The sequence below is a fragment of the Salvelinus fontinalis genome, chromosome 4 (genome assembly GCF_029448725.1).
Source record: "Salvelinus fontinalis isolate EN_2023a chromosome 4, ASM2944872v1, whole genome shotgun sequence".
NCBI classification, from domain to species: Eukaryota; Metazoa; Chordata; class Actinopteri; order Salmoniformes; family Salmonidae; genus Salvelinus; species Salvelinus fontinalis.
In genome coordinates, this window is record NC_074668.1 from 64904217 (window position 1) to 64928076 (window position 23860).

The 23860-nt window shown below is 41.1% G+C and overlaps 2 protein-coding genes across 3 annotated transcripts in view; both read left to right on the top strand.

Annotated features, from left to right (window-relative positions):
• dusp22a (dual specificity phosphatase 22a) overlaps positions 1 to 2561 on the top strand; it is a 33039-nt gene extending 30478 nt beyond the window's left edge. Inside the window, exon 7 of the mRNA XM_055920965.1 lies at positions 1244 to 2561. Coding sequence (XP_055776940.1) covers positions 1244 to 1444 — 201 coding nt within the window. The 3' untranslated portion in view covers positions 1445 to 2561. The remainder of the gene's footprint in view (positions 1 to 1243) is intronic.
• Positions 2562 to 15887: 13326 nt separating this feature from the next.
• LOC129854184 (interferon regulatory factor 8-like) lies at positions 15888 to 22347 on the top strand. 2 transcript variants are annotated; one of them, XM_055920972.1, is made up of 9 exons: positions 15888 to 16010; positions 16229 to 16402; positions 18038 to 18221; positions 18512 to 18603; positions 18858 to 18966; positions 19704 to 19751; positions 19864 to 20268; positions 20461 to 20576; positions 21107 to 22347. In XM_055920972.1, exons 2-9 carry the CDS (start codon positions 16229 to 16231, stop codon positions 21302 to 21304), a joined length of 1326 nt encoding a protein of 441 aa, XP_055776947.1. In that variant the 5' UTR covers positions 15888 to 16010; the 3' UTR covers positions 21305 to 22347. The 2 variants fall into 2 exon arrangements, with proteins under 2 accessions (XP_055776947.1, XP_055776946.1); XM_055920971.1 differs by having other exon boundaries at positions 15889 to 16010; positions 18509 to 18603.
• The last annotated feature ends 1513 nt before the right edge of the window (positions 22348 to 23860 follow it).

A 23860-nucleotide genomic window follows, 5' to 3' on the forward strand; every position in this document is an offset into this window, starting at 1 on the left:
TTCTGAACCAATTGCAATTTTCCTAAGTTCTTTTTTGTAAAGTGTACTTTTCTACAAGCTTCAATGGAATTGGGTGACATTACTTGCACAGTCACTACAATCAAGGTTGGTCCTAGATCTGTTTTTGCTTGAGAGCCCGTAGCTACTGTGTGAGCAGGAATGTCAGAGGAGGAGTGACGGAAGTGGAGGCAGGTTCCTGGTAAAGCTCTGATTCAGAGCTAGCTTTCTCCACCCCTTCCTCAGCTCTCACTGGTCCCTATGTGGGCCCACTGACCGCTGGGCTAAAGACCTGCGACTTCTGCCAGGGGTTTCCCACCCAACCCCTGCTGCCTCCCCGAGGCCCTCTAACCAGTACTAATCCCTGTGTACCGTTAAACCCAGACACTGGGCCATTATAGAGGACATTGTCTGTGTAAGGATATGATACTTACAGTCCTCATAGAAGGTCACATCTCATCTTGAGATCAGCATGTGTAACTTGAATTTTCACAAGTTACACATGCAATGACATCAATGCATGATTTACGTGCACAGAATTCAAGTTGGGATCAAGCCCAGAAGCAATGTTGTTAAAGCCAGAGTGAGTCTGTTGGGGGCACAGCTGTTGGACCTCTTATGGCTCTCTGAGCTGCCGAGGAAGTCCCTCGTTTTCAGGAATGTCTGCTGTCCGTTTGCCAACCACACACTGATCTAGAGATAAATTGCTTAGATTGTAGCTGCCTCTATCTACATCTATCACCATCTACTGGGAAGGGAAAGAAACCAAGAGAAAGTGTGGTAAACTACACCACAATAGAAAAATAACTTCTCACCCACACACTCTGCTCTGACGCCAGAACACTCTGCTCTGCTGCCAGAACACTCTGCTCTGACGCCAGAACACTCTGCTCTGACGCCAGAACACTCTGCTCTGACGCCAGAACACTCTGCTCTGACGCCAGAACACTCTGCTCTGACGCCAGAACACTCTGCTCTGACGCCAGAACACTCTGCTCTGACGCCAGAACACTCTGCTCTGACGCCAGAACACTCTGCTCTGACTCCAGAACACTCTGCTATGACTCCAGAACACTCTGCTCTGACTCCAGAACACTCTGCTCTGACTCCAGAACACTCTGCTCTGACTCCAGAACACTCTGCTCTGACTCCAGAACACTCTGCTCTGACATCCCACCCTTGGGGGACCATAGAACACTAATTGATCTGAACCACCAAACATGGTCTTTTCTGTCTTTCTCTCCAGTACCGGGCGTGGCTGCGGGCCAGTTTCCGCCACAGTCCCTTCAAGGACCAGGAGCAGGTGGGAGCGCTGCTGAACCAGTACATAGAGCAGCAGCAGCAGGAGAACCAGAGGAGAGGAGGGGACCAGGGCTGGATGAACCAGGCCTCCAGTGTCTACCCTCTACCCTACAATGCCTACAACGGCTCTGGGGGCAACAGATGAGCCAAGTCTCCCTGGTCCCACCAACCTCCAGCTCAGGCCTGCCTGTTGAGTGAGACAATGTCCCAATCCCTAGGCACTTAGATCTGAAAGGATCTGATGGGTGTAAGTAGGGCCAGGGGTTTCTCTTGACCAAGACATTCTCCAGAGCCTAGTCCTCCTAAGCAATATGGGAATAGCTCCACCCCACCTTCTGATAGACTAGGTGGAATTGTCACCTTATTGCCTGTAACTATTTAGTACTTGCAGGTCCCAAGTGCATAGGGGTATTGTCTAACTGACTCTCTCACCACTGCACTACCTCCCATGTCCCTCGCCACTAAACTGACCTTAGTACAGCCTGATCAGGAGCTCTGATGCTCACTGAAGCCTTAGTCCAAACACCTCCACACCTCAACACCTTGACCTTACAGCCACATACTACCATGAGGATTCACCTGTCCTATAACCTCGCCTCAACTCATCTCTAAACCCAACGGGTCAACTTTTAAGGCCAAACAGGTAAAGAAGTGTAGGACTAGCATTTTTTTGTTGTAATCATCTGCCTAAGACATATAACGAGGTCCTGGTTAGGTTACATGATCAGGAAAAAGTCCTACACCTAACATTACATTTTAATAAATTATTATTAATAAGTTTATCAATATGTTATTACTTGGTACCATGATTACATCATGTTAAATGCAGTCCGCTGGTTAGATGGAAGATCTGATTGGTGTTGAAGGTTGAATGGACATATGAATGAACATAAGATGCTCTCCGCCCTAATTCAAGCTGATCCAGCTACTGTATACCTGCATGTGATAAAGCTTTAAATAACAGCAGCTTTGCCATAGAAAATGAATGCTTCGTTCCAGTTAGTAAAATGAAGAATCATTACTGCCCAAAATCATAATATGGGGTCTTCCTAAAATCTACCGTAAATCTTCTTTGGAAATTTGCTTATCAGAGGTTATAAATATTATTTTAGTTTTAGGGAATTTTTAAGATCTTTGTTAAATGTTTAGTGGTACAAATTATGTTGTATCATAGTTTATGTATCTGCTTTATTAATATTAAAATGTACACTTTCATTGTTTGCCAAAAAATATATGCTAATAAATACTATTATGAAGCCAAAGCAGCATATTGAGACAAACAACCTTACAACAATTGTATAAGGCTGGCTACAAACCAAAGTATTATCAAATCATAACAAAACTAATGTGTGTTTGTGTGTGTGTGTGTGTGTATGTGCAGAGATAGAGAGAGCTTGTGCTTGAAAGTGTATGGTACCAGAGCATCAGCTCTTGGACCAACAGGCTCTGCAACAGCTTCTATCCCCATGCCATAATACTGCTAAATAGCCATAAGACTGCTAAATTGTTAATTAATTGTTACCCGGACTATCCACGCTGACCCTATCTTGCACTAACTTTATGCACACTCACCAGACTATATATACTATATATATATATATATATATATATATATATATATATATATATATATATATATACAAAATCCTCACACATTTACATAAACTACCGGTCAAAAGATTTAGAACACCTACTCATTCAAGGGTTTTTCTTTATTTTGACTATTTCCTACATTGTAGAATAATAGTGAAGACAAAACTATGAAATAACACATATGGAATCATGTTGTAACCAAAAAAGTGTTAAACAAATCAAAATATATTTTATATTTGAGATTCTTCAAATAGCCACCCTTTGCCTTCATGGCACACTCTTGGCATTCTCTCAACCAGCTTCACCTGGAATGCTTTTCCAACAGCCTTGAAGGAGTTCCCACATATGCTGATCACTTGTTGGCTGCTTTTTCTTCACTCTGCGGTCAGACTCATCCCAAACCATCTCAATTTGGTTGAGGTTGGGGGGTTGTGGAGGCCAGGTCATTTGATGCAGCACTCCATCACTCTCCTTCTTGGTCAGATAGCCCTTACACTGCCTGGAGGTGTGTTTTGTCATTGTCCTGTTTAAAAACAAATGATAGTCCCACTAAGCCCAAACCAGATGGGATGACGTATCGCTGTAGAATGCTGTGGTAGCCATGCTGGTTAAGTGTGCCTTGAATTCTAAATAAATCACAGACAGTGTCACCAGCAAAGCATCCCCACACCATAGACATCCTCCTCCATGCTTTACGGTGGGAAATACACATGTGGAGATTGTCCGTTCACCCACACAGCGTCTCACAAAGACACGGTGGTTGGAACTAAAAATCTCCAATTTAGACTCAAGACCAAAGGACAGATTTCCACCGGTCTAATGTCCATTGCTCGTGTTTCTTGGCCGAAGCAAGTCTCTTCTTCTTATTGATGTCCTTCTTATTGATGTTCTTTAGTAGTGGTTTCTTTGCAACAATTCGACCATGAAGGCCTGATTCACACAGTCTCCTCTGAACAGTTGTTACTTGAACTCTGTGAAGCATTTATTTGGGCTGCAATTTCTGAGGCTGGTAACTAAAGAACTTATCCTCTGCAGCAGAGGTAACTCTGGGTCTTCCATTCCTATGGACTTGGTCTTTTACCAAATAGGGCTATCTTCTGTATACTACCCCCCACCCCCCCTTGTCACAACACAACTGATTGGCTAAAACACATTAAGAAGGAAAGAAATTCCTCAAATGTACTTTTAAGAAGGCACACCTGTTAATTAAAATGCATTCCAGGTGACTACCTCATGAAGATGGTTGAGAGAATGCCAAGCATGTGCAAAGCTGTCAAGGCAAAAGGTGGCTATTTGAAGAATATAAAATATATTTCGATTTGTTTAACACTTTTGTGGTTACTACATGATTCCGTATGTGTTATTTCATAGTTTTGATGTCTTCACTATTATTCTACAATGTAGAAAATAGTAAAAAATAAAGAAAAACCCTTGAATGAGTAGGTGTTCTAAAACTTTTGAACGGTAGTGTGTATATATATATATATATATATATATATACATACACACACACACACACACACACACACACACACACACACACACACACACACACACACACACACACACACACACTTTTACACATCATATGCTGCTGCCACTATGTTGTTTATGTTCTTATTATCTATGCTGATGTCTAGTCACTTTACCCTGCCTTCATGTAGAAAGTCTACACCCCCTTGAACTTTTTTCACACTTTGTTGTGTCAGTGCTTTAGAGCAGGGTTTCCCGAACTCGGTTCTGCACCCCTCCCTCCTCAGGTGCACATTTCGTTTTTTGCCCTAGCACTACACAGCTGATTCAAATAACCAACTCATCATCAAGCTTTGATGATTTGAATCAAAATCAAATGTGTACCCAGGGGGGCAGAGCCGAGATTGGGAAATGCTGCTTTTTAATCGCTTTGGTACATTAAGAGGTCAAAGACGTGGGCATGGGCCCTGTAAGGAAACTGTGTCGAATGAAGCCCGGGTCATCGTCATTGACCATGTGGCAAACAGAGGCCTTACCATGGCAGAGGCTGCCAAATTAGTTCACCCCAATCTGAAAAGATCAACTGTCAATTTCACCAAGAAAACCTGTAAGTCTACAGGATATGCACTATGCATATTACCATTACATTTATAGTAAATGACATTGTAATGCATTTAAATTCACAAAACATGTTACAGTATTCTTACAGTATGATCTATTGACAGTATACTCTGTTCTATCCTCAGAATCACAATATCATATTGGAACTATACTGTAAAAGTAACCAAAATATATTTTAAGAGGGTGCTTGATGCTGCTGTGAACAATCACAAGTATATCTTTGTTGATGAAGCGGACTTCAACCTGGCCAAAACTCGGCTCCGTGGGCGGAACATCGGCCAACTGGCGACCATCCAAGTGCCTGGACAACGTGGGGGAAACAGCTATCTCTGAAGATGTTGTGGTCGGACATCGGCCATTACTTGCAAAGCTCATTGTGTTTCTCAATCAAATTGAGCAGGCCTGTCAAGGTGAAGGGTCATTGTGTGGGACAATGCTAGGTTCCACCATGCAGAGGTGGTTCAGGCATGGTTTCGGGCCCATCCCCGATTCGTGATGCCATACCTGCCCCATACTCTCTATTCTTTTAACCCTATTGAGGATTTTCAATTGGGTTGAAAATCCTCAATAGGATTGAAGGTCGAAGCTGTACGATTGCTATCCCCATGAGCTTGCCAACCTCCTTCTGGCCATGGATGAGGCATGTTATGACATCAATGCAGACCAAATTTCAAGCTTGTATTCGCCATGCCAAAAGCTTTTTCCCGTGGTGCATGAACAATGAGGACATTCACTGTGATGTGGATGAATTTATGGCCAAATGCTCAAGAGAGACTTGATACAAATGAATGCGAGCTAAACGTTATGTTTTATTTTCATCGATTTAATTTGTTTCATTTAATTTCTTACATTTTATTAGAAACAGTACACCTATATTGCATTTTTTTTTAAATGTTGCATGAATGGTTGTAGTTGTCTTCATTGATCACACCTTTGATTACACATTGGATAGATATTATGGAAATTATAGATTTTCTATCCATTTTGTTGGGTAATGTAAGTGTATTGCCTAATGTGAAAACTGTAATCTACTGTAATTTACAGGACTGTAGCATATTACTTTCATCACTTCTAAGGGTGATTCGAAACATGTATGTTGCATTGTTTGGTATTGGATTAACTGGTAGTTAAAATGACTAGATTGAAACGATATCAATGTTGTGTTTTGGGGATTAAACCAATGTTCTCATTGCATTTCACAAATTTATATTTTGAATCAATAGTTGAGTGGTGAGAGATGTTTACATTCCAAATCAATGCACAATGACAGATTTTGAATTAAAGACTGTTACAAGTGTGACCAGTTAAGAGTTTTGAAAATGTACCACACACTTGTGAAAATAGTATCAAAGCGCAATTTTTTAAAACATTAAATACAAAACTGAAATGTCATAATTGTATACCTCTCCACCCCACTGAGTTGGAGGAAGCACCTTTGACCGCAATTACAGCCGTGAGTCTGTTGGGATAGGTCTCTACCAACTTTGCGCACCTATATTTGGAAATATTTGACCATTCTTCTTTACAAAACTGTTCAAGCTCTTTCAAGTTCCTTGGGGAGCGTTGATGGACAGCAATCTTCAAGCCATGCTGCAAAGTTTCGATTGTATTTAGGTCAGGGCTCTGACTGGGCCACTCAAGGGAATGTTCCTTTTTATTCCTTAACCACCCCACTGCAGCTTTGGCTGTGTGCTTCGGGTTGTTGTCGTGCTGAAAGGTGAACTTCCCACCGAGTTTCAGCTTTCTTGCAGAGGGTAGCAGGTTTTCCTCAAGGACTTTTCTGTACATTGCTCCGTTAATTTTACCTTCTATCCTGATCAGTCCCTGACGACGAGAAACATCCCCATAACATGATGCTGCCGCCACCATGCTTCACATTAGGGATAGTGTTCTTTGGGTAATGTGCCGTGTAGGGCTTGCACCAAACATAAAGCTTTACATTTAGTCCAAATAGTTTCATTTTCATTTTGTCAGAACACAAACATTTTGACCACATTGTTACAGAATCTCCCAAGTGCTTCAAGGGGTATTCAAGGCATTTAAAATATTTTTATACCCATCCCCTGAGCTGTGCCTTTCCACAACTTTGTCCCAGAGTTCTTTTGAAAGCTCCCTGGTGCTTATGGTTGAGTGTTTGCTTTGCAATTCACTACCCAGCAGAGGGAACCTACAGGAAGGAGGTCAGAGACCTGGCCGTGTGTTGCCAGGACAACAACCTCTCCCTCAACGTAATCAAGACAAAGGAGATGATTGTGGACTACAGGAAAAGGAGGAACAAGCACACCCCCATTCTCATCGACAGGGCTGCAGTGGAGCAGGTTGAGAGCTTCAAGTTCCTTGGTGTCCACATCACCAACAAACTAACATGGTCCAAGCACACCAAGGCAGTCGTGAAGAGGGTACGACAAAACCTATTCCCCCTCAAGAGACTGAAAATATTTGTCATGGGTCCTCAGATCCTTAAAACGTTCCACAGCTGCAACATCAAAAGTGTCCTGACAGCTTTCATCACTGCCTGGTGTAACAACTGCTCGACCTCCGACTGCAAGGCACTACAGAGGGTAGTGTGTACGGCCCAGTACATCACTGGGGCCAAGCTTACTGCCATCCAGGACCTCTATACCAGGCTGTGTCAGAGGAAGGCCCTAAAAATTGTCAAAGACTCCAGCCACCTTAGTCATAGACTGTTCTCTCTGCTACCGCATGGCAAGCGGTACCGGAGTGCCAAGTCTAGGTCCAAGAGGCTTCTAAACAGCTTCTACCCCGAAGCCATAAGACTCCTGAAAATCTAATCAAATGGCTACCCAGACTATTTGCATTGCCCCCCTCTTACGCTGCTGCTACTCTGTTATTATTATCTATGCATAATCACTTTAATAACTCTACCTACATTAACATATTACCTAAATTAACTTAACTAACCGGTGCCCCCGCATATTGACTCTGTACCGGTACCCCCTGTATATAGCCTCGCTATTGTTATTTCTTTAATTATTTGTTACTTTTATTTATTATTTTTTAGGTATTTTTCTTAACTGCATTGTTGGTTAAGGGCTTGTAAGTAAGCATTTCACTGTAAGGTCTACACCTGTTGAATTCGGCGCATGTGACAAATACAATTTGATTTGATTTGAACTGCTGAATTTATCCTGCAATCATGCAAATCACTACATTTTATCACAGATATAGGCCAATAAACTTAGTGTGTGATTTTGAAGGTGATTGGTTACACCTGATGTAATTCAGGATTGTTATCACTTATCTAACCAAGATTTTCAGTTACATTTTTTACAAATAGATTTAATAAAAAATTCCAGAATATTTTTTTCACTTGGTAGTTGTGGGGTAGGATATGTAAATCAATGGGGAAAAATTACATTTTAATTCCAGTCTATGAGCCGAAAATGTTGAAAGGGGGAGTAGACTTTCTATATCTACCTCAAATACCTCATACCACTGCACATTGACCTGGTACTTCCTGTATATACACTATATATTTACATTTGAGATTTTTGTCACTAAGCAGACGCTCTAATCCAGAGCGATTTACAGTAGAGTGCATACGTACTGGTCCCCCGTGGGAATCGAACCCACAACCCTGGCGTTGCAAGTGACCTGCTCTACCAACTGAGCTACACAGGACCTATATAAAAGTATGTGGACACCCCTTCAAATGAGTGGATTCGGCTATTTCAGCCACACCTGTTGCTTACAGGTGTATAAAATTGAGCACACCGCCATGCAATCTCCATAGACAAACATTGGCAGTAGAATGGCCTTACTGAAGGGCTCAGTGACTTTCAATGTGGCACCATCATAGGATGCTAACTTTCCAACAAGTCAGTTCTTCAAATTTCTGCCCTGCTAGAGCTGCCCCGGTCAACTGTAAGTGTTGTTATTGTGAAGTGGAAACATCTAGGAACAACAAAGGCTCAGCTCCGAAGTGGCAGACCATGCAAGCTCACAGAATGGGGACCACCGAGTGCTGAAGCACGTAGCTCTCCTCCGCTCTCTCCACTGGCTTCCAGTTGAAGCTCGCATCCGCTACAAGACCATGGTGCTTGCCTACGGAGCTGTGAGGGGAAGGGCACCTCCGTACCTTCAGGCTCTGATCAGGCCCTACACCCAAACAAGGGCACTGCGTTCATCCACCTCTGGCCTGCTCGCCTCCCTACCTCTGAGGAAGTACAGTTCCCGCTCAGCCCAGTCAAAACTGTTCGCTGCTCTGGCACCCCAATGGTGGAACAAACTCCCTCACGACGCCAGGTCAGCGGAGTCAATCACCACCTTCCGGAGACACCTGAAACCCCACCTCTTTAAGGAATACCTAGGATAGGATAAAGTAATCCTTCTAACCCCCCCCCCCCCTTAAAATATTTAGATGCACTATTGTAAAGTGGCTGTTCCACTGGATATCATAAGGTGAATGCACCAATTTGTAAGTCGCTCTGGATAAGAGCGTCTGCTAAATGACTTAAATGTAAATGTAGCGCAAAAAATCATCTGTCCTCAGTTGCAACACTCATTACAGAGTTCCAAACTGCCTCTGGAAGCAACATCAGCACAATAACTGTTTGTCTGGAGCGTCATGAAAAGGGTTTCCATGGCCGAGCAGCCGCACACAAGCTTAAAACTTCTTATGGCTGAGATCCCATTAACGGGATCGACTTGACAACAGCCAGTGAAAGTGCAGGGTGCCAAATTCAAACAACAGAAATCTCATAATTAAAATTCCTCAAACATACAAGTATTTTACACCATTTTAAAGATAAACTTGTTGTTAATCCCACGACAGTGTCCGATTTCATCTGATTATGTTAGGTCAGTACCTATTTACAGAAAAACATAGACATTTTTCCAGCCAAAGAGAGGAGTCACAAAAAGCAGAAATAGAGATAGAATTAATCACTAACCTTTGATGATCTTCATCAGATGACACTCATAGGACTTCATGTTACACAATACATGTATGTTTTGTTCGATAAAGTTCTTATTTATTTCCAAAAATCTTAGTTTACATTGGCGCGTTATGTTCAGTAATGTTTTGCCTCCAAAACATCCGGTGATTTTGCAGAGAGCCACATCAATTTACAGAAATACTCATAATAAACATTGATAAAAGATACAAGTATTATACATGGATTTTAGATAAACTTCTCCTTAATGCAACCGCTGTGTCAGATTTAAAAAAAACTTAACGGAAAAAGCACACCATGCTATAATCTGAGTACAGCGCTCAGAGACCAAAACAAGCCATACAGATATCCGCCATGTTGTGGAGTCAACAGAAGTAAGAAATAGCATTATAAATATTAACTTACCTTTGAGGATCTTCATCAGAATGCACTCCCAGGAATCCCAGTTCCACAATGAATGTTTGTTTTATTCGATAACGTCCATAATTTATGTCCAAATACCTCCTTTTTGTTTGTGCGTTTAATTCCATAATCCAAATTGATGACGCGCAGGCCAGACGAAAAGTCAAAAAATTCCATTACAGTTCGTAGAAACATGTCAAATGATGTATAGAATCAATCTTTAGGATGTTTTTAACATAAATCTTCAATAATGTTTCAACCGGAGAATTCCTTTGTCTGTAGAAATGCGATGGAACGCAGCTAACTCTCACGGGGGCACGCCTGAGTGAGCTCGTGGCACCTTGCCAGATCCCTGACTCAATCAGCTCTTATTCCCTCATCCTTCACAGTAGAAGCATCAAACAAGGTTCTAAAGACTGTTGACATCTAGTGGAAGCCTTAGGAGGTGCAATATGACCCCAAAGACACTGTATATTGGATAGGCAAACCTACAAACCTCAGATTTCCCACTTCCTGGTTGGATTCTTTCTCAGGTTTTTGCCTGCCATATGAGTTTTGTTATACTAACAGACATCATTCAAACAGTTTTAGAAACTTCAGAGTGTTTTCTATCCAAATCTACTAATACTATGCATATCTTAGCTTCTGGGACTGAGTAGCAGGCAGTTACTCTGGGCACCTTATTCATCCAAGCTACTCAATACTGCCCCCAGCCATAAGAAGTTAATAAGATCACCATGCGCTATGCCAAGCGTCGGCTGGAGTGGTGTAAAGCTCGCCGCCATTGGACTCTGGAGCAGTGGAAACTCGTTCTCTGGAGTGATGACAGAAACAGAAAAATCTGGATTTGGCAGATGCCAGGAGAACGCTACCTGCCCCAATGCTTAGTGCCAACTGTAAAGTTTGGTGGAGGAAGAATAATAGTCTGGGGCTGTTTTTCATTGCTAGGTCTAGGCCCAATAGTTCCAGTGAAGAAAAATCTTAACACTACAGCATACAATGACATTCTAGTGATTCTGTTTCCAACTTTGTGGCAACAGTTTGGGGAAGGACCTTTCCTGTTTCAGCATGACAATACCCCTGTGCACAAAGCGAGGTCCATACAGAAATGGTTTGTCAAGATCGGCGTGGAAGAACTTGACTGGCCTGCCTAGAGCCCTGTCCTCAACGCCATCAAACACTTTTGGGAGGAATTGGAACACCGACTGCAAGCCAGGCCTAATCGCCAAAAAAATCAGTGCCCGACCTCACTAATGTCCCTGCAGCAATGTTCCAACATCTAGTGGAAAGCCTTCCCAGAAGAGTGGAGGCAGCACATGGGGGAACCACTCCATATTAATGACCATGATTTTGGAATGAGATGTTCGATGATCAGCTGTCCACATACTTTTGGACATGTAGTGTAGCTCCATTCTTGTGTATTTTTTTCCTCGTGTTACCATTTTAAAAATATATGTGTTTTTACTCTGCATCGTTGGGAAGGCCGTGTAAATAAGAATTTCACGATTCAGTCTACACCTGTTGTATTCAGCACATGTGACAAATAAACTATTATTTGTGTATGTGTTAGGGAAAGACCCAGAGATGGAGGGTTGGTCAGAGACAGAGTGCCTTCGCCGTGCCACCCCAGACTGGCATGGACACAGTAGTAACAATTAGTGTTCTGTTCCCCTCAGTGAGAAGTCCTTCTTTGACCCAGAGACCATGCCACCCCCAGCTTCCCCAAACAGTCCCCCCCTATACAGACTCCACCCCCGCTGTACAGGTGAGCCCAGACCACGACATGGCTCAAATCCTCAAAACGCACCCTTGACATGTGACCTTACCTCCACCACAACTGCTTTTCTCAGTTTCGAAATGATACATACAAAGGCTGTCTGAATACAGTACTGAGGATGGCGCACAACAAGTTAACCCTGTCCTCCAACATTCAGTCCTGTAGTATCTGTTGAAACCACTGAACCATTCCTGTGTAGTTTTAATATTAGTCAGATGAAATCAGCTCTGCTGTAGGGCAGGCTATTTTTAGCATATACACGGAGTGTACAAAACATTAGGAACGACTTCCTATTACTGAGTTGCATCCCTTTTGCCCTCAGAACAACCTCAATTCGTCGGGGCTTGGACTACAAGGTGTCGAAAGAGCTCCACAGGGATGCTGGCCCATGTTGACTCCAATGCTTCCCACAGTTGGCTGGATGTCCTTTGGGTGGTGAACCATTCTTTTTTTATAAGATTTTATAAACAATACAAAACATACACACAAATGACAACATCATACACACATGAACTACATCCCACCAGGCTAGACACACTAGCACATACCCCCATCTCCAGGGCCCACATCATTTCCCGCCACATGGCCTGAAACTACACCATTTTGTTTCTCTCCATAGCCCACGCACTTTCAATATTTAAATTATAAATCTTTCAATTTTTCCATTGCGTTAATGATGGCGGATTGATTGATTTCCAAGTTTTTTGGATCCATTTTTTCAAGATGAGTGATGAGAAGAGAATCGTCCAACCCATCGGGTACCTCACTACACCCCCATATGCCATGTCTTGAAGTATGCAGACAGACAGATTAAAATTAAGTTTACATTGCAATACTTCTGACAGCCAACTTTCTACCTCCGTCCACAACTTCCGGACTTCATAAAAAGCATGGATTATTAAGTCATTACTTGTTTAACACTTAAGACATGATTCTGCCGTTGTACTGTATAATTTGTGAATTTTGTCTCTTGCATAATAATTTCTATACATTATCTTATACTGGATTAAGTATATTTTTTTGTTAGCTGTAATTTCATTAGTTATGCTAACATTCCTTCCATCTTGTGCCAACATCAGTTTTTTAAAGTTGGTTTCAATAGTTTCTATTTTTCTCTAAGAGATTGTCAGTTGGATATGCTCTCTGCAAGGTTTTGTATATCTTCCCTATCATATGAACATCCTTTTTCTGACAAATAAGATTCCCTCAAGGTTGCTGTGATGTCCAAACGTTTTCAAATATACATTTTGTGATATCTAACTTTTAAGTTGCATGTATTTGTAATTCTGTCATGGAAATAAATGTATTTCTGTTATCAAGTCATTTACGGTTTCTATGCCTTTAGTTTTCCATGTCGACCAATTTATCGGTGAATTCTGAAAAGCTGTCCAAGGATTGTTCCATAAGGTTGTGTTTTTAAGAAGTGATATTGGTTCTTCTAGAATACGTATAATTTTCTCCCATGTTGTGATAGTGTTCCTTATCCTTTGAAAATAGACATGCAAAAAGATTCTGGGGATGGGCATGCACTTAACTATCTGCTGCAAAGTAAAAGCCTTGAGTGGCAAGTTGATACAATACCATGTCTGGAAGGTTAAAACCAACATCAGAAGATGTAAAAGTTTCCTTTTTATTCTATGCATTTCATTTTCCCATATAAAGTCTTATGACTGAGTACACTTTTTTTATGACTCTTCGGTGGGGTAATTGGTATTACTGAAAATAAATACAAAAACCTTGTCAGCCATGCCATTATAAAGAGGTTAATTCTACCTGTAAGATTTATGTGAAGATTATTGAATTTAATTAGATCTGCTTTCATATGGTTGAGTAATGGAATAAAGTTATCTGTTTAAATGTGTAGTTTGTTGTCACTTATTAAGTATCCTAAATATTTAATATTTTTTGTGGTCCACTTAAAGTATTGCTGTAAATTGAGACAATTAAATTTAAAAAAATCCTATTGCTGTAATTATTTTTTCTTCCCGAAGTTAATTTTATATCCTGAGAGTTTTGAATATTCTGTAAATATTTTTAACAAAGGGGGCATTGAGTTTTCAATATTGGTCAGGTATATCAAGAGATCATCTGCCAATAAGATTAGTTTATAGTCATGTTTACCAATACCTGTTATGTTTGGGTCCTGTCTAATTATTTCTGCAAGTGGTTTAATTGCCACTGCAAAGAGGAGGGGGGAGAGGGGACATCCCTGTTTTGTGATCCTTTCTAAAGCAATTTCATCAGATATTGTGTTATTTGTTTGTATTTTTACTTTAGAACAATTATACAATATTTTTATTAAATGTATTATTACAGCTGGAAAGTTGAAAATTTCGAAACTTTTTTTCCGAAAAGGGCATTCATTGACGGTTACTCTTTTTGGCATCAACAATCATTGCTGATAAATCTGTATCTTGTTTTTTTGCGAATTGTATTAAACTGAAACATGTTCTTGTATTTGTTTGTAGGTGTTTATTTTTAATAAACCCTTTTTGATTGATATGTATCAAGTCTGATAAGACATTTGCCATTCTATTGTTTATAAGCTTTAATATTTTGTCATAATTTATTAAACTTATGGGTCAATAATCAGCAGGGGACTCTCCACATATTCCTGATTTTAATATAACTGAATTAACTGTTTGATACATGGAACTAGGAAGTACTTGTTTGAGTGACGTGTGTTGTCACTTGTATAAATAGGGGGGCTACTGTGTCACCAAATGTTGAATAGAATTCTATGGGAAAGCCATCCATTCCTGATGCTTTTCTCCATGTGAATGTTTTAACACTATCTAATATCTCTGTTTTTTGTGATTATTTTTTGTCTTGCTTCAGAGTTGTTATAGGATATAGGATCAGTCCAACTGTTGTTTAATTCTGATTTATATACATTTTCATAGAAGCTTTTAAAATTGAAATGAATCATGGTGAACCATTTTTGATATACACGGGAAACTGTTGAGTGTGAAAAACCCAGCAGTGTTGCAGTTCTTGACACACTTCTTGACACACAAATCAGTGCGCCTGGCATCTACTACCATACCTCATTCAACCTCTGAATGGCACACATACATAAATCATATCTCAAAGCTTAAAAATTCTTCTTCAACCTGTCTCCTTCCCTTCATCTATACTGATTGAAGTGGATTTAACAGGTGACATCATAATTGGGTCATAGCTTTCACCTGGTCAGTCTATGTCATGGAAAGAGCAGGTGTTCCTAATGTTTTGTGTATAGTCCTTTCAGTATAAGGGCTATGAATAAGCATGTTGGCATTAGAGACTTTGTCTTTTTTTTGGACATTCTTATTCTCACGAAATAAAAACTAATTCACATGGTAACATGATAAACACTTTATAATTGCATCTATTTCAGAGTACATATCGCTCCAACATAGCCAACATGAAAGTCACTCTGCCTACACCTACAGTTGTTTGAATGCAGCCTGGGCTGTAGTAAAACCTGCACCAGTGGGGTGACGAAGGAGCAATACCTGTTGGGCCGACCTTTACAGTAAAATGTAATGTTATGACGCTGTGAAAATTCCCTTTATCCTTTACTAATTATTATCCAGGATTGTTCAATACCCCGCCGTCTGTAGCCAACTGTGGCATAGACCCTACTACGATATCTCATGTCAGATGATTTCTTGTAAATGCCCATGCTTCGAAGAACAAGACTTCCGAATTGGTTTATCTATAAGTATTTCCCGAACCTGATTGGATACAAGTGAAACGCATCTGTCCAATCAGCTTGCAGTCAATGCTTCATTCATCTGAAAGAAGAGATTAAACTGTATGCGAGTAAAGATTTATTCTATTGACTCTGAGACATCGACTTGGTGTTAAGGTTTAAAAGTCTTCAATAATCTATTTGAAGCATATCACAAGGATATCTAAAGGACTTGTCAATACAAAAATAAAAGGTAAGATTTAGTTGTCTTTGTTTAAACTCTTCAAGAGTGGTCCCTTGTAAACTATATAAAAAGATAGTTGTTTTGAAATAATAAACCAATATTATCTTGTTTTACTTTTTGCTCTCTCTCTCTCTCTTGAAATAAGTTCCTAATTATCACAAACAAGCATCAAATTAAAACAAACGTTCAGCTCATACAGTGACATGTCTTGTGAATGTTTATGACAGATGTCAGTAAACCCGGGCGGTCGGAGGCTGAAACAGTGGCTAGTTGAGCAGATCCAGAGCGGTCAGTATCCGGGGCTGCTCTGGGAGGACGACAGCCGCACTATGTTCCGCATCCCCTGGAAACATGCTGGGAAGCAAGATTACAACCAGGAGGTCGACGCTTCTATCTTCAAGGTAGGTTCATTGGCTCAAATTTCAAACGAGGATTTTGTTGATAGCGGTAGATTTGAGAGCATATTTAGATCACCGATATGTGTCGCCTTCCGCACCACTTTTGGAGAGACATATAGCACAAACTTTTTTTTTTTACCTACAAATAGAGCAGGTGTGAATTACGTTTTGTTGGTTTAACTAAAACATTCTCACCACCTGTAACGCGCATAAATAGGCTACACATTAGTTGGTTAATATGCGCCTACAAATAGAACGAGTGTGCATTACGTGCTGTTGGTTTATTAACACATCCTCACCATCTGCAACGCACATAAATAGGCTACAGAGTATGATGACATAATTGACAATACGTTGATCTATGAGTCATGGGGCTCTATTTTAACAAACCTAACAAAATGCTAAATCCAAGTGCTGGCAGTATCTCTTGGTCTGGGGGTGTGTCAGAAACATGTGTGCTGTTTTCACAGCCAGAATTATAAGCACAATAGCTGGCAGTGGCACGAAAGGGCTGGGTTTTGATAAATACACAAGTTGTAGTTGTGACAAGGGCTTGACCCCTCAATGCATTGCATGGCTTAATAATGCATGTATTTGTCTCAAGTTCTGTAGGTTATTGATGATCTTTGTATTGTCATCAACTCCAATTCGGCTGTGGGCACGGACTATTCTCGTTCTGATCCATTGTGGATTTATACTACAGCTTATTAAATAGCATAGGCTACAGTAATAAGTAATAGCAACAGTAAAAAAACATATGAGTTAGCTCAATAGTCTATGTTTGGAATGGTGTCAGTCAACAGTGTTGTAATTGGCTTCAACGAGCCTAGCCTACAGCCTACATGTCTTTGCGCATCGCACTTCATCTAAAATAAAAAATACCAGGCTCCCACAAATCACATTGTATGTGTGAGGCACGTTATCAATAAGCAAAATATAGCCTAGGCCTACCGTTGATTATGCATTATAGGACTGAATAATTTTAATACGTTTGGAGGAGTGTGTCTTTGGTAACCAGATGAAATGCACTCTGTGGAGATGAGGATGGATACTTGAACAAGCGAAATTAACTATGCAGGTATGTGAATTGTGAAAAAGCATGAGGGCGAAATGTTTCTAAGCACTCCCAGCATACCATTTAAAGCCCCTTTTTCCATAGGCTACTTGGCTAATGGCCCGGATAAAAAGATGCATCTATGCAATGCTGCTAAATCGGCCTTGAATAAGGGGAGGCTATGCTGGAGCCAGCTAAAATAGAGCCCATGGTCACAAGAGGTCAAGCAGAGAGAAATTACATTGAAAATCTAATATCTTTGTGTAATTATATGTAATTATAACTTAACAGTTAACAAATAATTTAAACCAGAACCTGTCCAGTTTCATGTCATTACAATTCAACCTTTTGTTTTATGTAACCTACCTGTATTTATCATGTGATTAATTGTATTCTGGCTATCAAAGTAGTTGAATTCTAATTACTTCTATGTATGGCTTCATCGTGGACTTTTCTAATCTCTTTCGTTCAGTTCCAGACCTTTTTGAATATAACAAGTTGTTGATAGCACCAGCAGGTATGTGTTATGTTTGGATGTGTGTTACTATGACTCTCGTTCTAATGCACCTGCTCCCTCCCTGCAGGCCTGGGCTGTGTTTAAGGGGAAGTTTAAGGAGGGGGAGAAGGCTGAGCCTGCTACATGGAAGACCAGGCTGCGGTGTGCCCTGAATAAGAGCCCTGACTTCGAGGAGGTGGGAGACAGGTCCCAGCTGGACATCTCTGAGCCCTACAAGGTGTACCGCATCGTCCCCGAGGAGGAGCAGAAGAGTGAGTTCATATTTCACTATGGAGACATTAGAATAATGAACATTATAAATACCTGTATTGAGTGGATGGAGAGTCAAATTGCACCCATGCCCAAATTATCTATTAAAAGTCACTAATGTTTCAGCAGCAGGATGTTGCCTTGATCAGAGTTGAAAACTTAGAAACCTGGACAAAGACAGCTTGCTGCTGAGACTTGATTTACATTTGACCATCAGCCTTTTCCCGTAGTAAATATAAAAAATAGCTGTGACAATAATACTTACAACCATGCTGTCCCCTCTGCTCAGCAGGTAAAGGTGCAGCAGCAGCTTTGACATCTAGCCCTGGTGACATTACTGACATGGACTGCAGCTCTGCAGACCTGGAGGAGCTCATCAAAGAGGTGAAACAGGGACGCTTTTCTTTTTTCCATCCATTTCTTCCTTTCCTCTCTCTATCTATATTTCTCACCAACTTTACTCTCTCTGTTTTTCTCTGTTTTCTTGTTTTACTGTCACTCAAGTTCTCTCCTTTTCTGTCTCTATCCTCCACTATCAACTATCTTAACTTCTGTTTCTAAATATGTATGATTATATGTATGATTGTTGATGTATGGTTATTAGAGACTAATTGCATGGTGTGTCATTCCATTGTCAGTCTTCCAGTGATGAGTACCTTGGCATCGTCAAGAGGAGCCACTCTCCCCAGGAGGATGGCTGTAGGATGCAGCCCAGCCCAGAGTACTGGTCCCAGGGCAGCGTCAGTGGTAAGGGTCTTTCTCCACTCAGTCAACTGTTCTTTTCTTTAGCAGTGTCATCCAATCTAGTGGAGTATCGCCAACATGCAGTGGTGTCATGTCCATTTTAACACGTTCATACAGTGGCGACTGGAACATATATGTATGTGAATTATTTGATCTATCTAATTAGTTAGCAAACGCTTATGCATCATTTTGTCCTTTGTTAAAAGTATCTGTCTAGCTGTTTTCCATGAGAACATTTTTTAAGGTGTGTAGAGAATGTTTGCATGTTTATGTCTCCTGTATCAAAATGGGCATTATTGTAGTATGTTCTATGAGGCTACAGTTCCTCCTTTGTGAGAGGTTGCGATTTATTCATTTAAAAATAACTGCATATATAGCGAGGCAAAACTCTGCGACATTACCTTGCAGTTATGGCTTCTAACACAGGCTTGTTGACATGATTCTAGAATTCTAGAGGGGGAACGATTTGCTCATTTCCTTTAGCACTTTGCTGACTAAGGTTTTTTTTGTTCTTGGTCACGCCGCCTGTGAGTCTGTTGTGCTTGACGGGCTGTATTTTTTGATGAAATGACAAATCATGACATGATAGAGGGGTGAGATGTTTTTCACGGTCACTCAAGATCATTGCATCTTAACGAGCATGCTGCATATGTAAGAGGAAGGCAATATTTGAATTTTATGATAGAAAATATCTATACCACAAAGTCAGTTATCTTTTTTTATTTTTTATTACCCTGCAGTCTTCCCGGGGCATCAAGATCCCTCGCCGATGGGTTCTTTCAATGCCGGTATGTTTCCTCAGTATTTCTAAATACAGATGTATTTATTTCCATTCCTCTGCGAGACTTAATAGAAGACAATGCGGTGGCTTTCTCAACACTTTCCTCCCTCTGTTTCCAGCCTTCTCCCAGATGATCATTAACTTCTTCTATGGTGGGAAGCTGATGGACAGCGTGGTGACATCTCATGCTGATGGCTGTCGTATCTCTCCGGATCAGCCTCCCTTGGTACAGCACAGGTCCCCCTACGGTCTCGCAGACAGCCTGCAGAACGTCCGTTTCCCTCCCGCTGAGCTCATCGATGTTGAGCGCCAACGCCATGTCACCCGCAAGCTCCTGGGCCACCTGGAGAGGGGCGTGCTGGTCCGTGCTAACCGCGAGGGCATCTTCATCAAGAGGCTGTGCCAGAGTCGTGTGTTCTGGAGTGGGCAGGGGGGATTGGGCCCCCACTACAGCCATGGGGGGCCCTGCAAACTGGAGAGAGACGCTGTGGTCAAGATTTTTGACACAGGAAGGTTCTTCCAAGGTGAGGGGGAAGGAACTCATGTTGTTTTTTGATTTAGGATGTTGTGCTCTGAAGAGGACAGGAATTCATGTACTCTTGACTGACAGACATATACTATTTGGAGTACATGCCTTCACTCATCAGTGTGCAGTTATGATGAAGCATTATCTGTCTGTGTAATATGTTATTCTCTGTCTGCTTTGTTTGTCCCAGCTCTCCAGCTGTACCAGGAGGGACAGCTTCCCGCACCTGACCCCATGGTGACCCTGTGTTTCGGGGAGGAGCTTCATGATCTCAGCACAGCCAAGAGCAAACTTATCATCGTCCAGGTAACAGAGGTTATATCCCCTGGATCACTGAAACATGTGGTATCCCCCCTGCACAGTCCCAGAATGTGTTTGAGTAAATAGAGGTAACTTTAGTCTTCAATGTGATTTGGTCAAAAGGGCACCACTACAATCTTAGAAAAAAGGGTTCCAAAGGGGTTCTTTGGGCTGTCCCCAAACCTTTTTGCTTCCAGATAGAACCCTTTTGGGTTCCATGTAGAACCCTCTGTATAAAAAGGTTCTACATGGAACCAAAAGGGTTCTACCTGCAACTAAAAATGGTTCTTCAAAGGGTTCTCCTATGTGGGCAGTCGAAGAAACCTTTAAGGTTCTAGATACAAAAAAGGTGCTAAGAGTGTACCATAAAAATACAAACTGAGCTAACAGTTACCTCTCTTCTTCTCTCCCTGTCTGGTTGTGTTCAGATCACTCCAGTCTACTGTCAGAAGTTGGCAGACTGAGCTTACAGTTCCCCCTCTCCTTCTCTCCCTCTCCCCTTCTCTTCTTTTTTCTCTGTCTGTGCTCGGCCACAGGTCACTCCAGTGAACTGTCAGCAGCTGTTGGATGCGGTGAGCATGCGTCGTTCCCAGTACAGCAGTCCTAACCTGGAGATCCAGTCAGACGAGCTGCAGGCCGGGGAACAGATGGCCAGGATCTACCAGGACCTGTGTAGCTACACCGCCCCCCAGAGGGCAGCCTGCTACAGGGACAACATGCCCATCACCGCCTGAACAGAGCACCTTCCTTCACTCCCCCTCATTGATATAACAAGAAAGGACTGACATGAAATATTGTGAAATATGTCACTAACATACACTTCAGCGTCTCACACCTCTTAGCCCTTGCTTACACCATTCCAATGCTTTTCAATTCTTCAGAGCCAATGAGCAAGAGCATACTTTGATGAATGGAGAAAGCCAACAAAGCCAATACTTGCAAGGTGTGAACTGATAGGACACAAAGCTATGCAGCTTGGGTGTTACAGAGGCACTGTGTGTCAAGAAAGGGAATTACTATACAACCGTATTACAAATGGTGCTGTAAAGGTATTAAAAGGTTTACTCATCAAATGTACCACCCCAGTAAGTATACCACATGTTTCCCCCAATCCAGAATAAAAACACAGTAAAAATGTGTCTGTCTTGTAAACCTACTATCATCAATGTTATCACTATTCATTTTTAAACAACATGTGGTTAATTTACTACAGCAGTAAATTTGATTGAATAAACAATGAAGTGTTGAATGTTATATTAGAATTTGTGTCTATCAATTGACTAGCTTTTGTCAGATTTCTCACCTGCTTTTAATGTATTTTTTATGATGGAAAATGTGATTGATATTCAATCCAATAGTCCATACTAGTCATCATATCAAAGTGTATATACATTTAAACATGTTAAATCAGAGGCCAGTATAACTGTAAAATGTCGAACATCCTTAAAATGTTTATATTTTTTCTATTTGTACTCTAGAAACATATTTTTCTTATACTGTATGAGAGATTTTATTTGATATAGATAGGTTTTACTATCGTATTCTGCCCACTGTTTTACTCTCTCTGAATTCATTTTTCAAACTTTGAAATAATATCAAACTTTTCAGTGAATCTCTTAATTTGGCTTGTATTTTATTTCTGAGCTGTTATACAGCAATATCTATAAAGTCACATACTGAAAGTATCATTGTTTGAGGCTTTGATGATGGCTTGAAAACCACAGCTAAAACTATTCAGCACACAATAAACCAGAATAAATTGTAAAATTACATATTTTTCCTGTGTGTGTGTGTGTATTTCATTGAATACTTTGAAAGACGCAGGCGGCCTAAAAAAGCATTTTCCAGAGAAGTGTACCCATACTAGCCAGCATAGAATCTCAGTTCCATGGTAGTAGCACCCGTCACCATGCATCCCACAAGTGAAATCACGTGTGTCTGAGTGAGGGAATGAGTATACTAGTAATGGAACAACAGCCAACATTTTCAGAAACCATAGAAAGGATGGACCATAGAGGAGGGAAACTAGTGTCTAGGACATCCCCAGTGAGTAAGACATGGCTGATGGAGAAAGGAGAGAAAGGAGGAAGAGGGTAGAAGAAGAGAGACAAAGGTCTTTGTGATCTCCCCATTCCCTCTGTGGGGGATTCATTTATTGTTCTTCTCATTGGTGGTAACTTCTAGAGAATGGGCTATCTCAAATCATGAGAAACTGCTAAATTACAGAAGAACAACCTACACAAACATGCCCACTTCACACCCACACAGATTAGAGTTCTCATGTCACTCAGCACTTATTTATTTGGAATTCAGCGACAAAACATTGCTAACAAGCCGCACTCGTACACTCTCATCACAAATAGTCTAGGTGATGTATTTCACTTGAAACACACTCTCATCACAAATAGTCTAGGTAATGTATTTCACTTGAAACACACTCTCATCACAAATAGTCTAGGTAATGTATTTCACTTGAAACACACTCTCATCACAAATAGTCTAGGTAATGTATTTCACTTGAAACACACTTGTGCCTGATTCACACTACAGGGCTGACAAGAACTGTACTGGGCTGGCTCGGATACATTTGTGTGTGTGTGTGTGTGTGTGTGTGTGTGTGTGTGTGTGTGTGTGTGTGTGTGTGTGTGTGTGTGTGTGTGTGTGTGTGTGTGTGTGTGTGTGTGTGTGTGTGTGTGTGTGTGTTGTTGTTGTTGTTGTCCAGAGACATGTAGAGGTGTTACACATCTGTCAGAACCCCTCTACAGGGTTTCAACAAGCAGGAACTGACTGCAAGCCGTCAGAAACTTTCACAGGAAACCAAGTCTACCCCTCAAATAAGATCTGTCTGAGACTAGGCTAATTTAACCCCCTGTGTCTCTAATATTCTGAAGAATAGAATTGGGTCTATTGCCTCTACTTATGTGATCTGAGCAGGACAAACTCTAGGCCTAATAACTCAGACTTCCTGGTCAGATCAAGTGGTCAGGAAAAACTGCTGTCCCTAGTTATAATGAGACAAGTTGGTTATGGGGGTGTTGAAGTGCACTTATGCACGAAGCACAAGCTTCGATTTTCTGTCTACAGTTGCAGTGTCTGCAATGTGGTGTCTCCTGTTTTGCAACACTGCCTTGTGGCGTCTGAGGTTTCCCACAATAAATGATCATAAAAAAGCAAGACTTACATTCAACATCAGCGGCTGTGGTGGTATCATACAGACACTACAGTAGTAATTGAATATAATGGTCTCTACACATGCATTATGCCAGATCTAGAGACACTGACATACACTT

Coding starts and splice junctions, on each gene's coding strand:
- LOC129854184 (XM_055920971.1), top strand. CDS start 16,229: ATGTCAGTAAACCCGGGCGGTCGGAGGCTGAAACAGTGGCTAGTTGAG. Junction 16,403..18,037: donor TCGACGCTTCTATCTTCAAG/GTAGGTTCATTG, acceptor CCCTCCCTGCAG/GCCTGGGCTGTGTTTAAGGG. Junction 20,269..20,460: donor CACAGGAAGGTTCTTCCAAG/GTGAGGGGGAAG, acceptor TGTTTGTCCCAG/CTCTCCAGCTGTACCAGGAG.